General features: G+C 48.9%; 10 protein-coding genes across 10 annotated transcripts; 4 read left to right on the top strand and 6 right to left on the bottom strand.

The window, feature by feature from the left end:
• Window positions 1–19: 19 nt before the first annotated feature.
• On the bottom strand, window positions 20–412 carry Bathy03g01740 (predicted protein; the record flags this gene model as incomplete). Its single annotated transcript, XM_007514214.1, has 1 exon — window positions 20–412. The coding sequence occupies one exon, from the start codon at window positions 410–412 to the stop codon at window positions 20–22; it is 393 nt and encodes a 130-aa protein (XP_007514276.1).
• A 246-nt stretch (window positions 413–658) lies between these two features.
• Window positions 659–3,177, bottom strand: Bathy03g01730 (predicted protein; the record flags this gene model as incomplete). The annotated part of the gene is made up of 3 exons (XM_007513990.1): window positions 659–1,186; window positions 1,496–1,867; window positions 2,071–3,177. The coding sequence occupies 3 exons, from the start codon at window positions 3,175–3,177 to the stop codon at window positions 659–661; spliced, it is 2,007 nt and encodes a 668-aa protein (XP_007514052.1).
• A 304-nt stretch (window positions 3,178–3,481) lies between these two features.
• Bathy03g01720 (predicted protein) lies at window positions 3,482–4,855 on the top strand (the record flags this gene model as incomplete). The annotated part of the gene is made up of 1 exon (XM_007513992.1): window positions 3,482–4,855. One exon carries the CDS (start codon window positions 3,482–3,484, stop codon window positions 4,853–4,855), a length of 1,374 nt encoding a protein of 457 aa, XP_007514054.1.
• A 144-nt stretch (window positions 4,856–4,999) lies between these two features.
• Window positions 5,000–5,698, bottom strand: Bathy03g01710 (predicted protein; the record flags this gene model as incomplete). The annotated part of the gene is made up of 1 exon (XM_007514062.1): window positions 5,000–5,698. The coding sequence occupies one exon, from the start codon at window positions 5,696–5,698 to the stop codon at window positions 5,000–5,002; it is 699 nt and encodes a 232-aa protein (XP_007514124.1).
• Window positions 5,699–5,890: 192 nt separating this feature from the next.
• Bathy03g01700 (diaminopimelate epimerase) lies at window positions 5,891–7,012 on the bottom strand (the record flags this gene model as incomplete). Its single annotated transcript, XM_007514024.1, has 1 exon — window positions 5,891–7,012. One exon carries the CDS (start codon window positions 7,010–7,012, stop codon window positions 5,891–5,893), a length of 1,122 nt encoding a protein of 373 aa, XP_007514086.1.
• Window positions 7,013–7,207: 195 nt separating this feature from the next.
• Window positions 7,208–11,512, top strand: Bathy03g01690 (predicted protein; the record flags this gene model as incomplete). Its single annotated transcript, XM_007513888.1, has 1 exon — window positions 7,208–11,512. One exon carries the CDS (start codon window positions 7,208–7,210, stop codon window positions 11,510–11,512), a length of 4,305 nt encoding a protein of 1,434 aa, XP_007513950.1.
• Window positions 11,513–11,889: 377 nt separating this feature from the next.
• Window positions 11,890–13,930, top strand: Bathy03g01680 (phosphate-repressible phosphate permease; the record flags this gene model as incomplete). The annotated part of the gene is made up of 2 exons (XM_007514304.1): window positions 11,890–11,983; window positions 12,396–13,930. 2 exons carry the CDS (start codon window positions 11,890–11,892, stop codon window positions 13,928–13,930), a joined length of 1,629 nt encoding a protein of 542 aa, XP_007514366.1.
• A 219-nt stretch (window positions 13,931–14,149) lies between these two features.
• Window positions 14,150–15,637, bottom strand: Bathy03g01670 (unknown protein; the record flags this gene model as incomplete). The annotated part of the gene is made up of 1 exon (XM_007514172.1): window positions 14,150–15,637. The coding sequence occupies one exon, from the start codon at window positions 15,635–15,637 to the stop codon at window positions 14,150–14,152; it is 1,488 nt and encodes a 495-aa protein (XP_007514234.1).
• Window positions 15,638–15,799: 162 nt separating this feature from the next.
• On the bottom strand, window positions 15,800–17,416 carry Bathy03g01660 (phosphoglycerate kinase; the record flags this gene model as incomplete). Its single annotated transcript, XM_007514064.1, has 1 exon — window positions 15,800–17,416. The coding sequence occupies one exon, from the start codon at window positions 17,414–17,416 to the stop codon at window positions 15,800–15,802; it is 1,617 nt and encodes a 538-aa protein (XP_007514126.1).
• Window positions 17,417–17,713: 297 nt separating this feature from the next.
• Bathy03g01650 (major facilitator transporter) lies at window positions 17,714–19,096 on the top strand (the record flags this gene model as incomplete). Its single annotated transcript, XM_007514129.1, has 1 exon — window positions 17,714–19,096. The coding sequence occupies one exon, from the start codon at window positions 17,714–17,716 to the stop codon at window positions 19,094–19,096; it is 1,383 nt and encodes a 460-aa protein (XP_007514191.1).
• Window positions 19,097–19,136: the final 40 nt, after the last annotated feature.

The raw sequence follows: 19,136 nt of genomic DNA, 5'->3' as shown, positions 1-19,136 counted from the left end.
ATAAACAAATATATATGCGTTAAAGCTTTCTCGATTTGATGACGGACGTTTTGACGCCAGTCTCTTCGCCGCCGTAGGTTGTCGCTCCAACTTTCATGTCTCTCACCGTGCCTTTTCTTCTCACCACCGCCTTGGCAAACTTGTTCTTTAATCTCACTCTCGGGTTCTTCATATCCTTCGATCTGTGCGGAGTTAAACCTCTGTTAGACATAATTTTGCCACCTATTTCGCGTCGTCCTTCGGCGTCGTCTTCGGGTGCCACTGCCATGCGTTGTTCGCGCGTGTATTTTTGCTGTTTCTCCAAACGCTTGCGGTCGCGGTGGGAAAGCGCCAAGTCGTACTCCTCGTTGGCGCCCAAATCTCTTCGAGGTTCGTTCGGTCGTGCACGCATGGCGTCTTCGTGCTCTCGCATTGCGTGTTCGTGTCGTTCGTGATGGCGAAGTGCACCTTTTTCGTATTTTTGTCGGCGTTCCTGTGTGATGAGAAGGCGAGGAAAGAAATAAAAAACGTCAGCGATGAGTTCGAGGCATTCGCAAAATAATTTTTGCGCGTGGAAAGGCAGCGAAGGAAAACGGTGAATGTCCAGCGCGTCGAGACCGAAAAGAAGACTAGGTAAACATCGAAACGGTCAAGCTGCACCCCGTGAAGTATAAATACTTCATTCGGTGATTATTTTAGCATCAAATTTGACAACGATAAACCACGGGAAAGACTTATCGAAGCTTCGATATGATGATGCCGAAATTGTTAGGAAAAACGATGCGATAAAATCAAGCAAGAACAAACGTACCCCGAGCGTGTCGCGTAACGGCACGTCTTCCTCTCCCGTGTCTCTTCTCCCAGATCTCATGCCAATTGGCACGGACCTGTTGCCATCTTGGACGACATCTACTAATCTTCGTTTCCTATCGTTGGACGGTAATTCGTCCAGCTCTTGCGCACGTTCTACTAAATCCGCAACGTCGTCGCCAAAGTCACCAATCGCCGCGATAGAGCTGATGTTTCTCGTCGTTGCATTTTGTCGCTTGCGTTCCTGTTTCGTCAACGGAACCCGCGTAAACAAATCTTCCTCAATTCTCGCGCGAGCTTCCATGCGTGCGTGTTCTCTCTTGACAAACGCGTTGCGGTCGTTCGCTTCGCCGTCTTGAATTTCTTCCGGGTCTTCGCCGAGTTCGTGCGCGAGTTCCTGTATTGATTGATTGTTACATGAGTATTATATATTAAGACGCTCGTGAGTATATGCGTTCGCAAATGTGATGATCGCATCGAATGAAAACGTAAGAGAGAAAAGAAAATGTCCACTTCTTGATTGAAGTACCGCCACGGACACGGCGATACCACTGCCCAAGACTTAGTACGTTTGGCTATACGCATCTTTAGGAAGCCCGAGAACACCTGATAAATAGCAGGTCCCGGGGGCAAAAGTGCGAGAAAAAGAAGATCGCGATGACGAGAAATAAAAATACGCAAGAAGAATAAACAAAATCGTACGTACCTTGATGAGCGAAGATCTTTGCGCGCGTCGCCTTTGTTCCTTCTCTCGTCTTTTTTCCTTGTTCGATTTCTCCTTTCCATCTTCGTCTTGTTCCATGGTCGTCGGTAACATCTTCGGCGGACGATATTTGCCGTCTCCTTCCTCGTCTTCTCCTTCTGCGCCTTCACCGCGTCCGACCAAAGCGGACGGATTCGGTTTGAACTGAAGGTTATCGCCGCCTGCGGCGCCGTCTTCGTTGACGACTTTGAGGAGTTTTTCAATCTGCGTTTTGTTCGAGACAAAGAATAGAATTCGTTCGTTAGTTTGTTTGTGTAATCGATCGATGAATGCGATAAAAGTCGACGTAAAAACAACGCATCGCCACGCGTGATTCTAGCACGTATGTAATATCGCTCAGTCCCTTAGATGTTCAATAAAAAGCCTTCATGGGCGTGCCGCGGTAAGCGGAACGTTTTCAGGACATGCTGTGAAGCATTTTTCATCACCGCGATAACATATTAGCGTGATATATATATTTTTGCACGCTGCATGCACACACACGAACGAGGAAACAAACAAATAAGGAGAAAACATACCTGATAGTGCAACTTCTTATCGATCGGTCGAAGCTTTTCGATGTACGAACGAATCTCGACTAATCTCATCACCACCGGGTGATCTTTAATCGATTTTCCTTCCGATTTCATCAACAAATAAAACGTGAGATTCACGCAATAACTCAAGAGGAGCATGTACTTGGTATCTAAATACGAGATGCCTTCCTCGGTTAAGTATTCGCCTCTTTTTGCGGATTTCACGATCGGTTCGACGTTGGTTTCGACTTCGGCGAGCGTTTTTTGCAACTCCTCCGCCAACGCTCTCACTTCCTCCGCCTCGTCGGCGTTCGCGGATGCGTTTTCTAACTTCTCGCGTTTAGCGCGCTTTTCGTCGTCGTCCAACGCTTCAACGACTACGCCGCCACTACCTCCATCGCTCGTCTTTGATCTCTTTTTCTTTTTCTGCTTTCCTTTTTCCTCTTCCTCCTCCTCCTCCAACGGCGTCTTCTTGGCGCCCAACTTACTTCTCTGCGCTTTCTGCTGTAAAGTCATCTCCTCCGAATCTTCTTCTTCTTCTTCTTCTTCAGAACTCGACGACGCTTCCTCTTCGGAATCGTCTTCTTCATCCTCCAATCCGAAATCTCCTAGCCGCATCTTCCCCGCTCTTTGCTTCTGCGCCGCCCTCGCGGCGGCTTCCTCGTCCTTCCTATCCTCCTCCTCTTCCGCGTCTTCGTGATCAATCTCCTCGTCGCCGTAGAAATCCTGCTTCCTCTTCCCTCTCACGCCAACGTCGTCTTCTTCCTCGGAATCCTTTTCCTCGTCTGAATCGTCGGAATGTTCCGCGCGATTCCTCAGTCGCGCGTATTCCAATTTTTTCTTCTGCGCCTTCATCGCTCGTAACAAACCAGCCTCGTCGTCTTCCGAGTCTTCCAAAAACTCTTCTTCTTCCTCTTCTTCTTCCTCTTCATCATCCGACGATTCTTCATCCGACGATTCAGACGACGACACGTCCATCAGAGCTTCCTCCTCGTCCTCGCTCTCGCTCTCGTCTTCGTCCTCGTCCGAGCTCTCCTTGTCCAAGCGGACGAAAGATTTCGACGATTTCTGCTGGACCGTTTTGTTCGCGAGTTCGATGTCGTCGTCCATCCACGCTTCTTTTTTCCCATCATTTCTTCTCGCATTCTTCTTATCGCGACCTTTCATTTGCTTCTCTTCTTCTTCTTCTTCTTCGTCTGGAACGAACTTCTTTCCTTTCTCTCTCTGTTTTGAGCAGCTCAGTTGAGTGCTTCAAAGTGAGAAGAAATGCGAACGAAGATTTCTTTCGGAAAGGCCCGGCGGCGGGTAGGGTTGTACACCCTAAACATGAAGAAGGCCAAAAATCTCTTCGAGAGAAAAGCTTTTGCGCGCGCTTTCTTCAGAGCTTTAATAAAAGCCCTTCGTTGAAATAACAATGACGGGAGGAGAAGAAGAAGAAGAAGAAGAAGAAGAAGAAACAAAGGAGAAGGAGGATGTTTTGGGAGATTTCTTCGAAGAAGTGGCGAAAGCGGAGAAGGAATGCGTTAAAGAAGAAGACGAATTGGAGGAAAAGAGAGAACAGACGTTCGTGGACGACGACGGGACGACGTACGATTGGAGCGAAGAAGAGAAAAGATATAAACCGAGGGAGATGAACGAAGAAGGAAACGGAAACGGTGGTGCTGGTGATGGGTTTGACGTGCGCGAGATGACGTTCTGTCCCGAGGACGATTCAAACGAGAAAGTTTTGCCTCCTCCTTCGTTTAAGAAAAGTTTTAACGAGAAGAAGAACAACACCAACAACACCAAGAGCGAGAGAAAGAAACCGGAGATTGACATCGAAGCGGTGAAACGAAAACGAGAGCAACAACAACAGAACAAGAGCAAGAAGCAGAAACAAACGAAGGCGAATACTAAGACGAATGCAACGACGTCGGTGTATTGCGAAAACTTGCCTCGCGACGCGACGGTTGAACGCGTGGAGAAGTTTTTTAGCAAGTGCGGACAGATTAAGCGAGACCCGGCGACGTTGATGCCGAAAATTAAACTGTACGAGGAGGAAGGGAAGAACGTGTTCAGTGGGAACGCGCTGGTGACGTATTTGTTGAGGCCGAGCGTGGAGTTGGCGTTGACGGTTTTGGACGGCGCGAAGTTCGAGTTGGTCGGCGAGGAGGTGAAAGTGACCGAGGCGGATTTTAGCAAGAGTAAAGGTAGAGGTGCCGGAGAAGAGAACGACGCGAACAAAAACGAGAGCAACGGCAACATCGGCAACGTAAACGCAAAGAAAGGAACGACGAGCGCGATAGATAAATACGCGCACGTTTCAAAAGAAGAGATTCGTAAAAACGCGGCGCTTTTGAAACGCAAAGCGGAAAGGCAACTCGGATGGGACGGATTCGACGACGAGCACGACCCGACGAAAACCATGGTCGTGCTTCGAAACATCTACGACGAAAATGATTTAGAAGAAGCGAGGAAAGACGGTTTAAACGCGCAGACGTTTTCGGACGAGCTGAAAGAAGACGTCGCCGAGGAATGCCGAGTAAAGTGCGGAAAAGTTGAAAACGCGTACGTCAACGCCAACGGCGTCGTAACCGTTCGATTCAAAGAGCCGGAAGGTGCGGACGCGTGTTTACAGCTCATGCACAATCGATGGTTCGGTGGGAAACAACTCAAAGCTGAAATGTGGAACGGAGTCGAGAAGTTTATTGGATTGAAAAATATAGAAAAGAAAGAAACCGAAGAGGAAGAGAATCGCCGTTTAGACGCGTACGCGGCGACGTTAGGTCAGGATTCGGATTCCGAGTAGTAGCAGAGACAAAGAAGATATGCGCATATCAGTTAGTTAGTTAGTTAGTTTTTAGTCCTAGATGTTCACACGTGCATCGCATATTCATCGCGCAGCTACCTAGATAATGAGAGGCTAAACAGTACCAGACGCGTCTTCGTCGCGTTAACAACAGGTCACAACTTCGTGCAAATTCTTCAATAAATCTATGCACTCGCTCACTTCGCAGCTATCCGAAACGCTAATCTTCACCCAAAAAGAGTGAAACTTCTTTCCTCTCGGTTTAATCTCCACCTCTATCGCTTCTCGTTTACACCTCGTTTCCACCGTCTCTTTGATTTGTCGCCTGAGTCGCAACACGTCGTGTTCTTCGCTCACCTTCGCCGACGCTTGAAACGTGTACACGACCGGGTAGTTCGTCAACGTGTCCATAATTTCTCCGTACACTTCCCCTTCCGTCTTCCCTTTCGCTTTCGTAAACTCTCCTCGCATGGCTCGAACCGCGATGTCGAACCGCGTCGCCTCTTGTTGCTTTTTTTGCATCTCCTCAAAATCGTCTAAAGGTTTCCCTGTTTTCACGTCCAAAAGCTCCGTGTAATCGTCGTTCCATTTCAGACCGATTTTCGCCAGCGAAGCCTCGTCGCGGATGTCTATTTGTTGCACGTTTTCTTCTTCCTTGTCTTCTTCTTCTTCTCGAGCGTTGTTGCTCTCGCTGTTCTTCGACGAGGCGTTTTGTTTCCGACGACGACGACGATGAGGACGACGGGGAAAAGATATCCGCGAAGAGACAGACGTGGACGGTTTTTGATGATGACTCAAAACACAACGCTGCGATGGCGGAAAAATACAGACAGACGATGTCATCGTTATAATTATTGCGTTTCGATGAGTGCTGTTGACGCGTGGAAGTGAGTGACGTTCTGTGTTCTGTGTGGGGTATTTGATGCGCTTGCTTGTTCTGACGATTTGGATATGGTGTTTGCTTGGATGTGGCGAAGAGAGCGAACGCGCGAAAGATACTCCCTTTCTGCGAGGGTATGAGTAGTATCGGTAGTATTAAACGCCTAACGCGGTGGTCCCTTCAAACGTCGGCTCGGCTGGACCAGTCATGATGATTTTGTCGTCTATTTCTCTCCATTCGATTTCCAAAGGCCCACCGGGTAACTCGACGACGCACTTTCGGTCGACGTGGCCTTCGATGACCCCGGCGACGACGGTTGCGCACGCGCCGGTGCCACAGGCTAAAGTGCACCCGGCCCCGCGTTCCCAGACGCGCATTTTGACCCGTCCTTTGTCCACGACTTGAACAAACTCGGTGTTTGTTTTCGCCGGAAACGTTTCGTGCTTTTCGAAAATCGGGCCTATTTTCGGCAAGTCTAATCCGTACACGTCCGAAATCATCTCCCCGTTCGCTTTTTTATAGACGACGCAGTGTGGATTTCCCATACCTACCGCGTTGGCTAACCACTTCTCCCCGTCCACGGTCATCTCGTGCGACCTTTCGCAATCTTTCAACGTCGACGGCACGTTCGAAGCATTTAAAATCGGCGTCCCCATATCCACCGCCACTTGACCATCCTCTCGCACTTCTGGCACGATTAACCCGGCTAAAGTAGACACGTTGTATTTCTTCCCTCTCTGATCTTTATCCAAATCGGCGACAAATCTCGCTAAACATCGAATGCCGTTCCCGCACATCTCCGGTTCCGAGCCGTCGGAGTTGTATATGGTCATCTTGTAATCAAACTTAGAGGGATCCGGCGACGGCATCGCAAAAATCACCCCGTCCGCCCCAATGCCGAAATTCCTATCGCACAACAACGCCGCGCGCTCGGGAGAGATTTTCGGCGCATCCGACTCTCGATTGTCCACGAGAATAAAGTCGTTCCCGAGGCCTTGGTATTTCCAAAACTGGATCGACGTTTCGGAATAGTTCGAGCCGGCTTTTCGTTGGATGGCTTTCGGGACGATGATTTCTCCTCTTCGTCTTCTCACACTGGTGGTCGTGGCAGAAGAAGAAGAAGAAGAAGAAGAAGAAGAAGAAGAAGAAGAAGAAGAAGAACACGAAGAACACGTCGTCGTCGCCGTCCTCGTCGTCGTCCTCGCGCTTTTGGCTACCTGGTGATGAGAATACCAACCGCGTTTTGAAGCAGCAGCGGAAGCGTTGTTCGCAGCCATCATATCTGTCTCTGGTGAATAAAAATCTGACACAAAGAGGAAGAAAGAGGGGGAGAAAGAGGAGAGCGTTTTCCTCTAATAGGGTTTACGTAGAGCTTGAATTTAATTGGACGACACGTCCCAAAGAGGTCTCCTTCTGCATGTGATATTTTCTGTCAAATAGCCCCAGTTTTTACATTTCCAACGTATGGAACAATGGAGGACGAGATGGCAACGCTCCTCCTTCAAAACCACCTTCGTTCGAAGAAAAAGACGAAGACAAAGACGAAGAAGAGGAATAAAGGCTCTTCGTCTCCTTCCTGGGAGGTGGACGAGTACGAGTGGGACCAAGTCAACTGCGTCGGACGAATGAAGAACGAGATGGATTCGTTTTCCTCCGGGGGTGAAGAATCGGGGATCCCCGAGGAGGAGGAGGAGAAAAAATTATCCTCCTCTTCCCCCGCCTTTGGAAGAGCGGAAGAGAAACAACAGAAGAAACAACGTCTCGAAGACGACGACGAGGAGAAGTTGTCGCTGTTTGACCTCAACACCACAAAGAACAACCCGCTCTTCGTGGGTGTCTCGAGAGGCGCTCGGGAGATAGAAGCGGACGAGAGGAGGTTTTTGATTGGGCAGCAGCAAAAAGGAAAAAATATCACCATCGTCGCGTCGAATGAAGATGGAAAGAGAGAGACGAGGAGGAATAATAATAAAAATAGAAATGGGGGCGGCTCTTCTGCAAATGGAAGTGCGAAAGTGTCGTCCTCTTCCGTCGCGAACATCAAGGACAAACTCGTCCGCTGTCGCGTGGACAAGTGCGAAATGATGTGCGAGCGCGTGTACGGGAAACGATCGAAAGTGTGCGAGATGCATTTGAAAATGGACGAGGTCTTTCACGAAGGAATGTTGCAAAGGTTTTGCCAAAAGTGCACGAGGTTTCACTCGATCGAGGAGTTTAAAGATAAGAGGAGGGCGTGCGCGCTCTCGCTGTCAAAGTTGGCGAAAGTGCGGGCGCCGAACGGCGTCAACGGGGTAGGGTCTTCGATGATGGCAGCGATGGCGAAAAGAAGTGGGTTGAATGCAGATAGAAGCGAAATGACGTCATTCAACGGAAATGACGAAGGGTATCAGCAGCACGTGCCGTTTGACGCGCTGATCGCGCAGGCCAAAAGTAATCTGACGACGACGAAGCTTTCGCAGCGGCAAAACCAGCTGAAGCAAGGAGAACAACAGCAAAGGAACTCAAATACGAGCAATTCGAAAAGCACCTCGTTAATTAGGAAAGAACCCAGCGATGATTCGAATACGTGTGGAAACAACGACAACACGAAGCACCACAAGTATCAGCGACAAGAGCAAAATCATCATGAACAACACCAACAACAGGGACAACAAAAAGGGCAAAGCACCATGCGCGGTTTTGATGTTCTCGACTTTGCGTTTCCAGGCATGGAAGAGCACGACGACGCGTACTTAAACGATTTTGATAGCGCAGGAGAACCAATTCGTCCGCAAAGTAACGTTCTTGGACTCTTCTCTTACGACTTTACGACGGGGACGTTACAAAATCGGAGCAGAACGAACTTACATAAAGATGCGGAAGGGGAAAGCACGGGAGGCGACTTTAGCATCGTGCAAGAGGGAGCAAGAAAACATTTGGAAGAGATTGGCAGCGATACGTATTCTGGCGACGTAGACGAATTCTTCGAACGACAGCAACAGCAACAAAAATTGTACGCGGACAAAATGACCAACTTCCCCGACGTGCACGTCTCTCGCGCAGAGATTAAAATTTCAAATCGTACGCCGGCGGATATCTCTCCCGCAGTTGGTAACGGAATTCGTCAGATCTTTAAAGATGCCGCGCATATTCGCGTTTGCGCTGAGCCGGGATGCACTAAACTTACCGTGGATGCCGTATTTCCAGACATAGTGCGCCTGAAGAATGGGGGGTCGAGCGTAGAAATAAACGCGCGAGAACTTGCCCAAAAAGCCGTCGACGCAGATCGAACTTTGGACGACGTCGACGCCAGCGTCACGTTTCGGAACCAATCGGCGACTCGAAAGAACGGAAAATGGACAGTTTCGGATGAAAAAAACTCGAAAATGATTTCTTTCGGAAGAAGTTTGGAAGCGCCATGGAACGCTCCGTTCGTGATTTGTACCAATCCGAGTAGGAATAAAAAGAAGAACACAATTAATAATCATAAGAAAGGACATCAACAGCATGAAAACAAAGGCAATTTGTTTCGCATAAGCAATATCGCGGAGAACGTGGTCGCACACGTGCGGATTAACGGTCAAATTCTGAAGGATGTGAAGTCTTTGCGCCGAGTCGGAAGCGATAGTTCGGTGTTATGTTTTTCGGTGCCGCAAGATTACGCGGAGGGCGTTCTCTCCGTCGATCTCGTCTGGAGCGATGAAGATTCAACGCATCCAGATCTGGTTGGCAAGCCTGCGTATGATCGGTTCACGACAATTTTGACGCCAGACGAAAAAGTTGCGGATGAGATTCAATCGTTCATCACGGAGGTGCATTCCTTGAGTCCGAGAGTGGCTCGGTCCCTTCGAACGCACTTCGAGACGATTTTTGCCGAAGACTTTCGCTCTGAAAGCTTTGAACGACCGATGTTTCGGGAAATGGTAAAGGATATCACGTCGTGGTCGTTGCGGAATAGCTTCTCGTATACCGTCGAGCGTTTATTCGAGGCACAAAAACGCGCGCTCGAAGAATTTCAGCTCTCGAGAAAAGCGCACACAGCTCTGGCGACGACGTGTAAGACGTACCTCCACAGTGCCTCTTTATCGGGCTCATCGAATCTCGTCAAGATGGTTATTATTCATGGTGGTGATTCCGATATATTCGGAAGTGCTACAACAATGGTCACTCTACCTAACGGATCGAAAGAATGCGCGTTACACGTGGCTTCATCGGACGTATTCGCGCATTCCTCGCCGCTGATCTTGGAACTCTTTTTATTGGGAGAGGAAAACGTGCGCGCTTTCTTCACGCTGAAAAATTCAAAGGGCGAGACGTCGAGAGATATCTCATCCGGGCATGAACCACGAGGCAGTTTGCAACACCTATACGTGCAGCGCTGCGTGCAAAGTGCACTGAATGTGTTTTGGAACGTTTCGAAAGCTATCGTAGACCAATATTTGACCTCGATTGCTATGAAACATCGCCTTTTTACGCAAGACGCGTTGTCGTGCTGGACGGACGCTTACGAAGAAGTGTGCGGCAATTCGTCGGGTATCATTGACGATATGAAAACAAATTTTGTTAAAGATATCGCAAAATCATCGAAATCTACAGACTTTGCTACCATCACGACTGCCCCAGTCGCGGATACCGACGAAGGCGACATCGATGTATTATTGGAAGAAAACAATGAAGGCGTGCGTCTTTCTTTAGAGCTCGCGAAGGTGCTTTCCTCTTGCGATCACGTCGTTCGAGAAGTTTGCGACCGACACTTTTCGCACATTCGGCGCGAAATGATGAATGCGCTGAATAGACCCACGGCGCGCGCGATAGAAGAAGAAGAAGAGAATAATGAGAAAAAGGAAGTTCGTGGATCGAGCGAGTTCCAGTCGAGAGAAGACGGAAGTCCTCCGCGATGCGCAGATTCTTTTTTGAATGATTGCTTTTTGCATCATCGACGAAAAAGTAGGATAAGGATGGAATTGTCGACTTGTGCGATTCATATCGAAACCGCAGCACGTGCACGAATCACCCAAGTTCAAAACGCGTGGCATCGATTGGCTGATTACGTAGCAGGTTTGGCGATTTTATCTTTCGACGAACCGGAAATGGAAAAGCTTTACGTTCACGAAGATTCAACGGAGAAGATCTCAACTGATTTGTTCGTGCACTTGTTCTACTCATTGGCAATATTCATCGCTTACGTGCGATTTTATCGCGCGAATCAGTTGTTTGGTATCATCTTCTTCCCGTCTACTTGTACTCAGTTGTTCAAAAAGTTTGTGGCGATTTGCACGCTCCCGGCGTTGTGTTATATGAACTACTTCAACCCGAAATTTTATGTGCGACACCGAGAAGCGATTAACGTAGTGTCAAGAATTTTGCTCAGTTTCTTGCCATCTGGTAATAAACAGCTCGAAAATGTCATCATGCCGGTGTTGATCGTTTTGAAAGTAGTCATGTTCCGCATGTCCTCGGCGTTATGGCCTATTCGAGCCGAACGCCACGCGTGCATGGTCATCCTCGGAGAGATTTTAAATCCAACCTGCGTCTCCTCGATACTCTCCGTGTATGCCATAATACCGATGATTTTGAACATCTATTTCTGTTTCATCATCGAGTTACGTCAAAGGCGGATGTTTGCGTGCAAATACGGGTGCATTTGGTTGAACCAACGGTGGAGCGTTTATGGGAGTAAATCTGGAAAGTGGACGCATTCCAAACGTCGCGGCGCGAGTAAAGTGTACACGACCAAACGCGCGTCGACGAATACAACGACAACGACAACAACTCCCACGACTTCTAATTACGCGCGGTAATATCTACGAGGTAGCACGAGTAATAGTACCTTTACGTTTCAACGACGCCTCCTCGCGTTTAGGCGTATTTTGTGTATTAAAAAGCCAACACCAACTCCTCGTATACCACAGATCTCGGAGCACATATAATATATTAACTCTGAATGCATCCTCCCTCCTCTAAAAGAAAGCAGCCCCAACAGAAACAAGAACACACAACATTTACGGTCGGTGGGTTGTTTTGAAAAAAAGCAAAAATCCGGGTGGTTGAAAAAAAGCAAAAAGCAAAAAATATCAGCCACACGGAGATTTTCGTTTAAAAATTCAAACGCGCTTTCAAAGTCGTCATTCTGTGAACATATATTCCCAAAGCATATATACATACACACACATACAAAATGTCCTCCACTGACGCGTTAACCACGGCTGGTCGTCACTTGTTGTCCTTCGACTTCACCGCGAACAACGACCACTTGCACGATTTCGAATGGAGTGCGTCTTCTTCTTCTTTTGTTTTATATTCTCTTCTTTCTTTTTTTATCCCCCTCGAGAACTTTTCCAATGCGTCTCGGGATTCTCTCGTTATCGACGATGCGTTCGCACCTCGCGCGCCGCACGCCACCGCGAGCATAAATCAACGCCTCTCAGAAGAACAGCGACGATGCACTGCCACCGTCTCTCTCTCGTTTGATATGCTTTAATCGATCAAAATCGAGAGAGAGAGAGAGAGAGAAACGCGTCTGTTGAGGAATATAAAGCCAGCACGAGAGGAATATTCCAGACCCAAAAAGGAATATTTTTTGGCGGCGGCTTGAAATTTCAGCCAGAAAAAGGCAAAATTTTTTCACGAAAAAAAACTAACCACCAACTATTTCTCTTTCTCTTTCAACAACAACAACAACAGTTGTCGTCCTCGGCGCTTTGCTCTGCTTTTGCACGGCGTTTGGCATCGGCGCGAACGATGTCGCGAACGCGTTCGCGACCTCGGTCGGCTCCGGCGCGGTGTCGATTAAGTTGGCGATTATGCTCGCCGCCGTGTGCGAATTCACGGGTGCCTTATTTATGGGTTCTCACGTGACCGAGGCAATCCGTAAAGGGATCGCGGATTACAAATGCTTTACCAACGATCCGGCAATTATGATGTACGGGTGCTTGTGCGTGTTGGCCGCGACGAGTATTTGGTTGATGTTGGCGTCGTATTTGGAGATGCCGGTCTCGACGACGCACTCTTGCGTCGGCGGCATGATTGGCATGACTTTGGTCACCAGAGGTCAAAAGTGCGTCATCTGGTCAAAAAAAGTTGACGAATTTCCGTACGTTAAAGGTGTTGCCGCGATTGTCTGCTCGTGGTTGCTCTCTCCGATTGTTTCCGGCGCTTTCGCGTTTGCCTTGTTTTTGGTTATCAGAACTTTGGTGTTGAGACAAGCGAACTCCTACAACCTTGCGAGATACTTGTTCCCGGTCATGTCGATGGTAACCGTCGTTATCAACACCTTCTTCATCGTCTACAAAGGCGCGAAGTTTTTGGAATTGGACGTCATGTCGATCAATGAGTGCATGGCCTGGGCGTTTGGTATGGGCGGCGCCGTCGGCCTCATTGCCTTCCTTGTCGTTAACCCGATCTTGTTCAAAAAGATTGAAGCCGACTGGGAGCGAATTCAATTGGAAAGAGCCGAAGGTGGCGGTGTTGATTCGGGCATGTTCAAGAAGCCGTCCGACTTCCCGGAAAAGCAACCGAGAGTGATCCAAAAAGGTGTCTTTGGCATCCCGGCAAGAATGTACTACGCCGTCGCAGATCACTTGGCTATTTCTTTGAACCACGACAACGACCAGTTGGCGGCTGAAGATGAAATTGTTGCCGCGATCCACGCCAACGCCGAAGTCTTCGACGAAAAGACCGAATTGGCGTTGAGACCGTTGCAAGTTTTAACTGCTTGCTTAGATGCCTTCTCCCACGGCGCGAATGACGTTGCCAACTCTGTCGGTCCGTTCGCCGCTATCGTCACCATTTACAAAGCTGGTGGCGTGAAGAAGAAGATGCCGATGGGCGATGATTCCTACTGGATCTTGTCTTTGGGTGCGTTCGGTATCGTGATTGGTTTGGCCTTGTACGGTTACAAGATCTTGCACGCCTTGGGCGGCAAGATTTGCAAAATGACCCCGTCCAGAGGTATTTGCATCGAGCTCGGCGCCGCCATGGTTATTATCATGGGTTCTCGTCTCGGCTGGCCGTTGTCCACGACTCACTGCCAAGTCGGTGCCACTGTCGGCGTCGCCTGCTTGGAAGGTGTTGGCGGTATTAACTGGTTCATCTTGATGAAGACCGTCGCTGGTTGGGTTTTGACTTTGATCATTGTCGGTTTCACCGCCGCGGCGTTCACCGCGCAAGGTGCGGCTGCGCCGATGTCCAAGTATCCGGCCTGGGCGAATATGAACTAAAAAAGTTCATAGAATTTTGCGCCTTGAGTTGAGAAGGAACATATTTAAATATTATTGAAGCAAAAGTTATTAATGCAAAAGTTCCTATAAAAATTTGAAGATAAACATTTCATTTCTCTTTTTCAAAATCGTGCTTAAATTACCTGCGCAGCCGCTCTAAAAGCAATAACATACCCTCTACTTTCCAAATCTAATGTGTGTGCTACCTGTGTGCGCGATTTATCTCTTTCCTCCTACTCTGCGAAAAAGACGATACGTTTCGGTAAGAATCGAGTATCCCACGCCAAGGATGGCAACGCCGGATGCTATTTTGATAGGAAGTCCTGCCGAACTGTAGTTCACTTCCGCTTTAATCATTTCGTAAAACGAGGACGACGGTGGGGTGGTCAGGCGCGATGGTTTCGAGCGCGTTTGCATTGATGGTTCTTGTTTCGCCGTTACTTTGTTTCCCGTCGTCTTTTTCTCCTTTTTCTTCTTCCTCTCCTCTTCCTCGTGAAGATAATACACATCTTTCGGCGTTGGCTTCTTATCTGTCTGCACCCGTCGCATAATCTTTTTCCCATCGCTTTTCCTCGTCACAATCTGCTCTGTCTTCACGTTCCCTCCGTTATATGATACCCGCACATTGACAATCTTCGGCTCGATCACGTCCCCGATGTCCCTCGATATGCACTCGTACGCCTCTCGACTGCAACCACCACGCTCGTACCGTTTCTCTATCCACTCCTGAGCGTATTCGGGCGCACTCCTTTCTCTGGCGAGAATTTCCACCGCGTACAGCCACGACGCTTGATCCGTGACGGGCACTTTTTTACTCTCTCTTTCGCCGCCGCAGACGTCCACGTTTTCTTCTTCTTCTTTATCTTCTTCTTCTTCATCATCATCATCCTCGTCGAAGTCAACCTTCCTCCCTTCCTCGTCGTAACTCAACACGTACTTCAACAAAACTCTCTCCACCTCTTTCACTTGTTCTTCTCCTCTGTTCCTCCTCCTCGTTTCCAAATCGCCAGCGTCGAGATATTCCTTCCTTCTCCGCTCACTTTGCTCGGCCAAAGTCAAATCCGGCGGCGCGTCCGCGTCTTCCTCCCACTTCAATTTCGCCCAAAGCAATCGTAAAACTCTCGGACATTTGTCCAGAACCATCCGCTCGCTCTCGTTGTTAAACTCGATCCCGACTTCGTCGTGCGCCGCTCTTTCTCTTTTTCGCGCTTCTTCTTCTTCCTCTTCTTTTTCTTCCTCCTCCTCCTCCTCCTCCCGTCGTCGTCCGAATCGTCTTCGTCCTCCTCGTTTCGCCTCTAAAAATCCATCCTCACACAACACCCTTAAATCCTCCTCTATCGTCGTCAATCCGGTCGTTTTGAACTTACACTGGATCCAAACTGCCATGCTGACGACATTCACGTTTCTTCCTTTCTCTCGTTCTGGAAACGCGGACACGTATTCCCCTTTTTGATGCGTTTTATAAATCGTATACGCCATCACGCCGCTCTGTCGGTAACGGCCAACGAGGAGCAACTTCTCGCAAAAATCCAAAGAAATCGGTTCCGCGTCGACCGGGTAGCCTTCGATCTCGTACAAGTCCGAATCGTTCGGGTCTTCCTCCGGGTAACTGCTTATCACCGCTGGTAACGGCGACGGCGCTTTGTCTTTGTCTTCGTCGTCGTCGTCGTCGAAAGAAAGGGGGTCCTTTTCCTCTTTTAAAATCATACGTCGAACGCAGCCTTTGCGGCAAAAAATGTGAAGCGAAAGAAGTCTCGAGAGATTTGATGAGAGAGAAGCTTGTAACGAATGTTACTCTCGAATACGAATAACACAAACGAGAATAACACGCGCACACAAAAATTGATGATGATAAAAATTATTTTATAATTACAAGCGCTGGTGCGGGTAGTGCGCGTTGAGATCCGAGCAATCGCAGTTTACGCGGTCGGCGTTGCATTCGGGTTGTTTTATTTTCGCGACGAGGACGTTTTCTTTATCTCCCTTTCGATCTTCCCGCTTTTCGTCGTCGTCGTATAAATCCGCGTCGGTGAGCGACGACGTTTTATTTTTGTCTTGTATTCTTTCGTCTTCGTCCTCCTCGTCGGTCAAGACTCGAACAATGTCTAACTTTCCAGCCTCGCCTACTTCGATGACTTTCAACACCGTCCCGCCTCCGGTGAACAAATACGTTTGAGGATTTTCCAGAGCGTTGAGATAACTTCCCGGCGATAAGGATTTGAACTCTTGGAGAGTATCACCACCGCCAAAGAAGACGTTCGCCGGCGATGAACTATCTGTGTTGTTGTGAATGAGTTCGTCTAGCCCAACGGTGCCTTCGTGAAAGCCTTTCGAAGTGTATCCCATAACCGCATTGACTAAAATCGTCTTTGCCGTTCTCACCGCCTGGACAATCTTCTCGTCTGAGTACGAAATCGAAGCGACATCGTTGATGAATGAGTGTTCATTCCCAGGCTTCATGTCTTTTACGTGCACCAAGCGAACGTCGTCGTACTCTTTCGGCATGGTTGTGCACCTCCCATCGACCGGCACGCATCCGCATCCGTCTATTTCTTTCGATTCAACCAACGTCGGCAACTCCAAAAGTTTCTCTCGCACCTCTTCCGCGTTCACTAAATGCGTCCTCGCTAACTCCACGTCCTCCTCGTCCACGCCTTTGATTTTCACTCCATACTTAGCCGATAAATACGCGTTATAAATCACTCCACCTAGAATCAACGCGTCGCATTTTTTCGCCACGTTGATCAACGTCCCAATCTTCGTGTTCACTTTCGATCCCGCGACGACCGCCACAAACGGTCGAACCGGTTCCAAAACTCTCCTCATCGCGTCCAACTCTCTCTGCATCAACAGCCCGGCGTAACTCGGCAACAACTTTGCCACATCAAACGTGCTCACGTGCGGCTGCCACGACCCGAACGCGTCGTTCACGAACACGTCCGCCATGTTCGCCATCTCCCTCGCCAATCGCGCGCCGCATTCCTCCCCGCCTCTCTCTTCTCCGCTAAACCATCTCACGTTCGGCATGTATATCCCGCCAATCCTTCGTGCTTTCAAATCCGCAATCATCGTTTGCATCGTTCCATCTTTAAAAAATTGCGACATTTCGATCCCGCCGTCGTCCTCTTCTTCTTCTCCCGCCTTGTCCGTCTTCTCCACAACTCTCGGACTCGCAAACACGCACCCGAGTTTCTCGCTCAAATATCTCGCAATCGCCTTGGTCCCGTCTCTTTTCTCATCCATCGTGATTTTCTTCGTCTTTTTATCTCTCGGTCGGTTCACGTGCGTCATCAAAATCGGCCTCCCGCCTCGTTCGATTATCGCGTATAAGGTCGGTATCGAACTTTCCACCCGGAACGCGTCGGAAATGACGGTTAAACCGTCGCCTTTCTTCGACTCAATCATCGTCACGTTATGGTCCACTCGCACGAGGACGATTTTCTCCCGAAGGTCCACGTCTTGGATTCGTCGCAGGAATCCTCCCATCTTTTCTCTCTCTTCTTATTTGTTGTATTCCGTGGTGCAAAAAGAGCAGCAATCTTCTGCGTTTGTTCTTCTCGTTGTTTTGTCGTCGTCTCGTTCGCGCAGATATAGATATTTACGATGTCACGTGCCCTTCTTTATGACGCGAACGACTTCGAATTCGTATCTAAACTCTAGAGGAATATTCCAATTTATCCCATTGTTCAAACTCTTCTCACGTCTCCGTAAACGCGCGACGACAGAAGACGAGCTTTTCTAAAGTGAAAGCTCGCTTTTCGACGAGCGGTTTAAAAAAGAGGAATGAAAATATCCGAAGGTGAAGGAGGATCAGGTGGAACTGATGCGGAGACTCTGAGAGTGAACGCTGAGAAAGAAAAGAAACAACCACACGCGTTGTTCCCGTTCGCCATCGTCTCCATCACCTACATTTTATTCACCATCACGGACGGCGCGGTGCGGATGATCGTCCTCTTACACGCGTACGGGAAATCCTTCACCGCGATGGAAATTGCAATCATGTTCTCCTTGTACGAGTTAATGGGCGTTTTGACGAATTTAATCGCCGGGATTATGGGCGCGCGATGGGGGATTCGGATGACGTTGTTGGTGGGGTTGTGCTTGCAAATCGTGGGGTTGAGCGCGCTCTTCGCGTGGGACGATAAATGGTCGAAGATGGAAGCGATCGCGTACGTGACTGGGGCGCAAGCGTTGTGTGGGATTGCGAAGGATTTAACAAAGTTAGGCGGGAAAACGGTCACGAAGTTAGTCACTCCGGATGAGAAGCAAAATCGATTGTTCGTCCTCGTGAGCGGTTTGACGGGGTTGAAGAATTCGTTCAAAGGGGTCGGGTATTTTCTCGGCGCGTGGTTGCTGACGATAAGTTACGCGACGAGTTTGATCGTCATGATTGCACTCATCGTCATCGCGTTACCGTTTGGGTTTTTTGGTTTGAGCAAAGATTTAGGACGCGTGGGGAAGGAAAACGTGACGTTGAAGAAAGCGTTGACGCAAAATCGAAACACGAAGTATTTGTCCTTGTCCAGAGTGTTTCTGTTCGGGTCGAGAGATTTATGGTTTGAGATTCCGTTGCCGTTCTTTTTGAGAGATTCAATAGGCGGGATGGGATGGTCCAGAAGTGCAGTCGGAGCGATGTTAGCCGGGTATATCATCGTGTACGGTCAGTTACAATCCTGGACTCCGGCGTTGGTGTTGAAACCGCTGAAGCAGTCGCCGCCGAACAAGCGCGTCGCGGTGTTGTGGAACGTTTTGTTGGTGTTGTGCCCGTTGTTTTTAGGCGCGTGCGTTTCTACCGAATTGTTTGATTCGAAAAAAGATGAGGAAAAATACGAAACTGAGAGAGCTGTTTTAGTCGTTCTCGGCATCGCCTTCTTCGCGTTTCTCTTCGCGGTGAACAGCGCCATCCACTCGTATTTGGTCGTTCGATACGCCGAAGGGAACAAACTGTCCATGTCGGTTGGCTTTTATTACATGGCTAACGCGTTTGGACGCTTGTTTGGAACGATATTATCGGGCGTTATATACACCGCGTTCGAAAACGACGTGAGGACCGGGTTCGCGGTGTGCTTTTGGGCGAGTTCCGCGAGCGTTTTGTTGAGCGCGTTTTTTGAAACGTTCTTAGAGGACGAAGGCGACGACGCGAGCGTCGGTGATGCTGAAAAATAGTTTTTAGATGATGATGCATAGCGAGGTAGTCGTAGATTTG

Source organism: Bathycoccus prasinos, assembly GCF_002220235.1.
Source record: "Bathycoccus prasinos genomic : Chromosome_3".
Lineage (NCBI taxonomy): Eukaryota > Viridiplantae > Chlorophyta > Mamiellophyceae > Mamiellales > Bathycoccaceae > Bathycoccus > Bathycoccus prasinos.
This window is presented reverse-complemented; position numbering and strand designations above follow the sequence as displayed.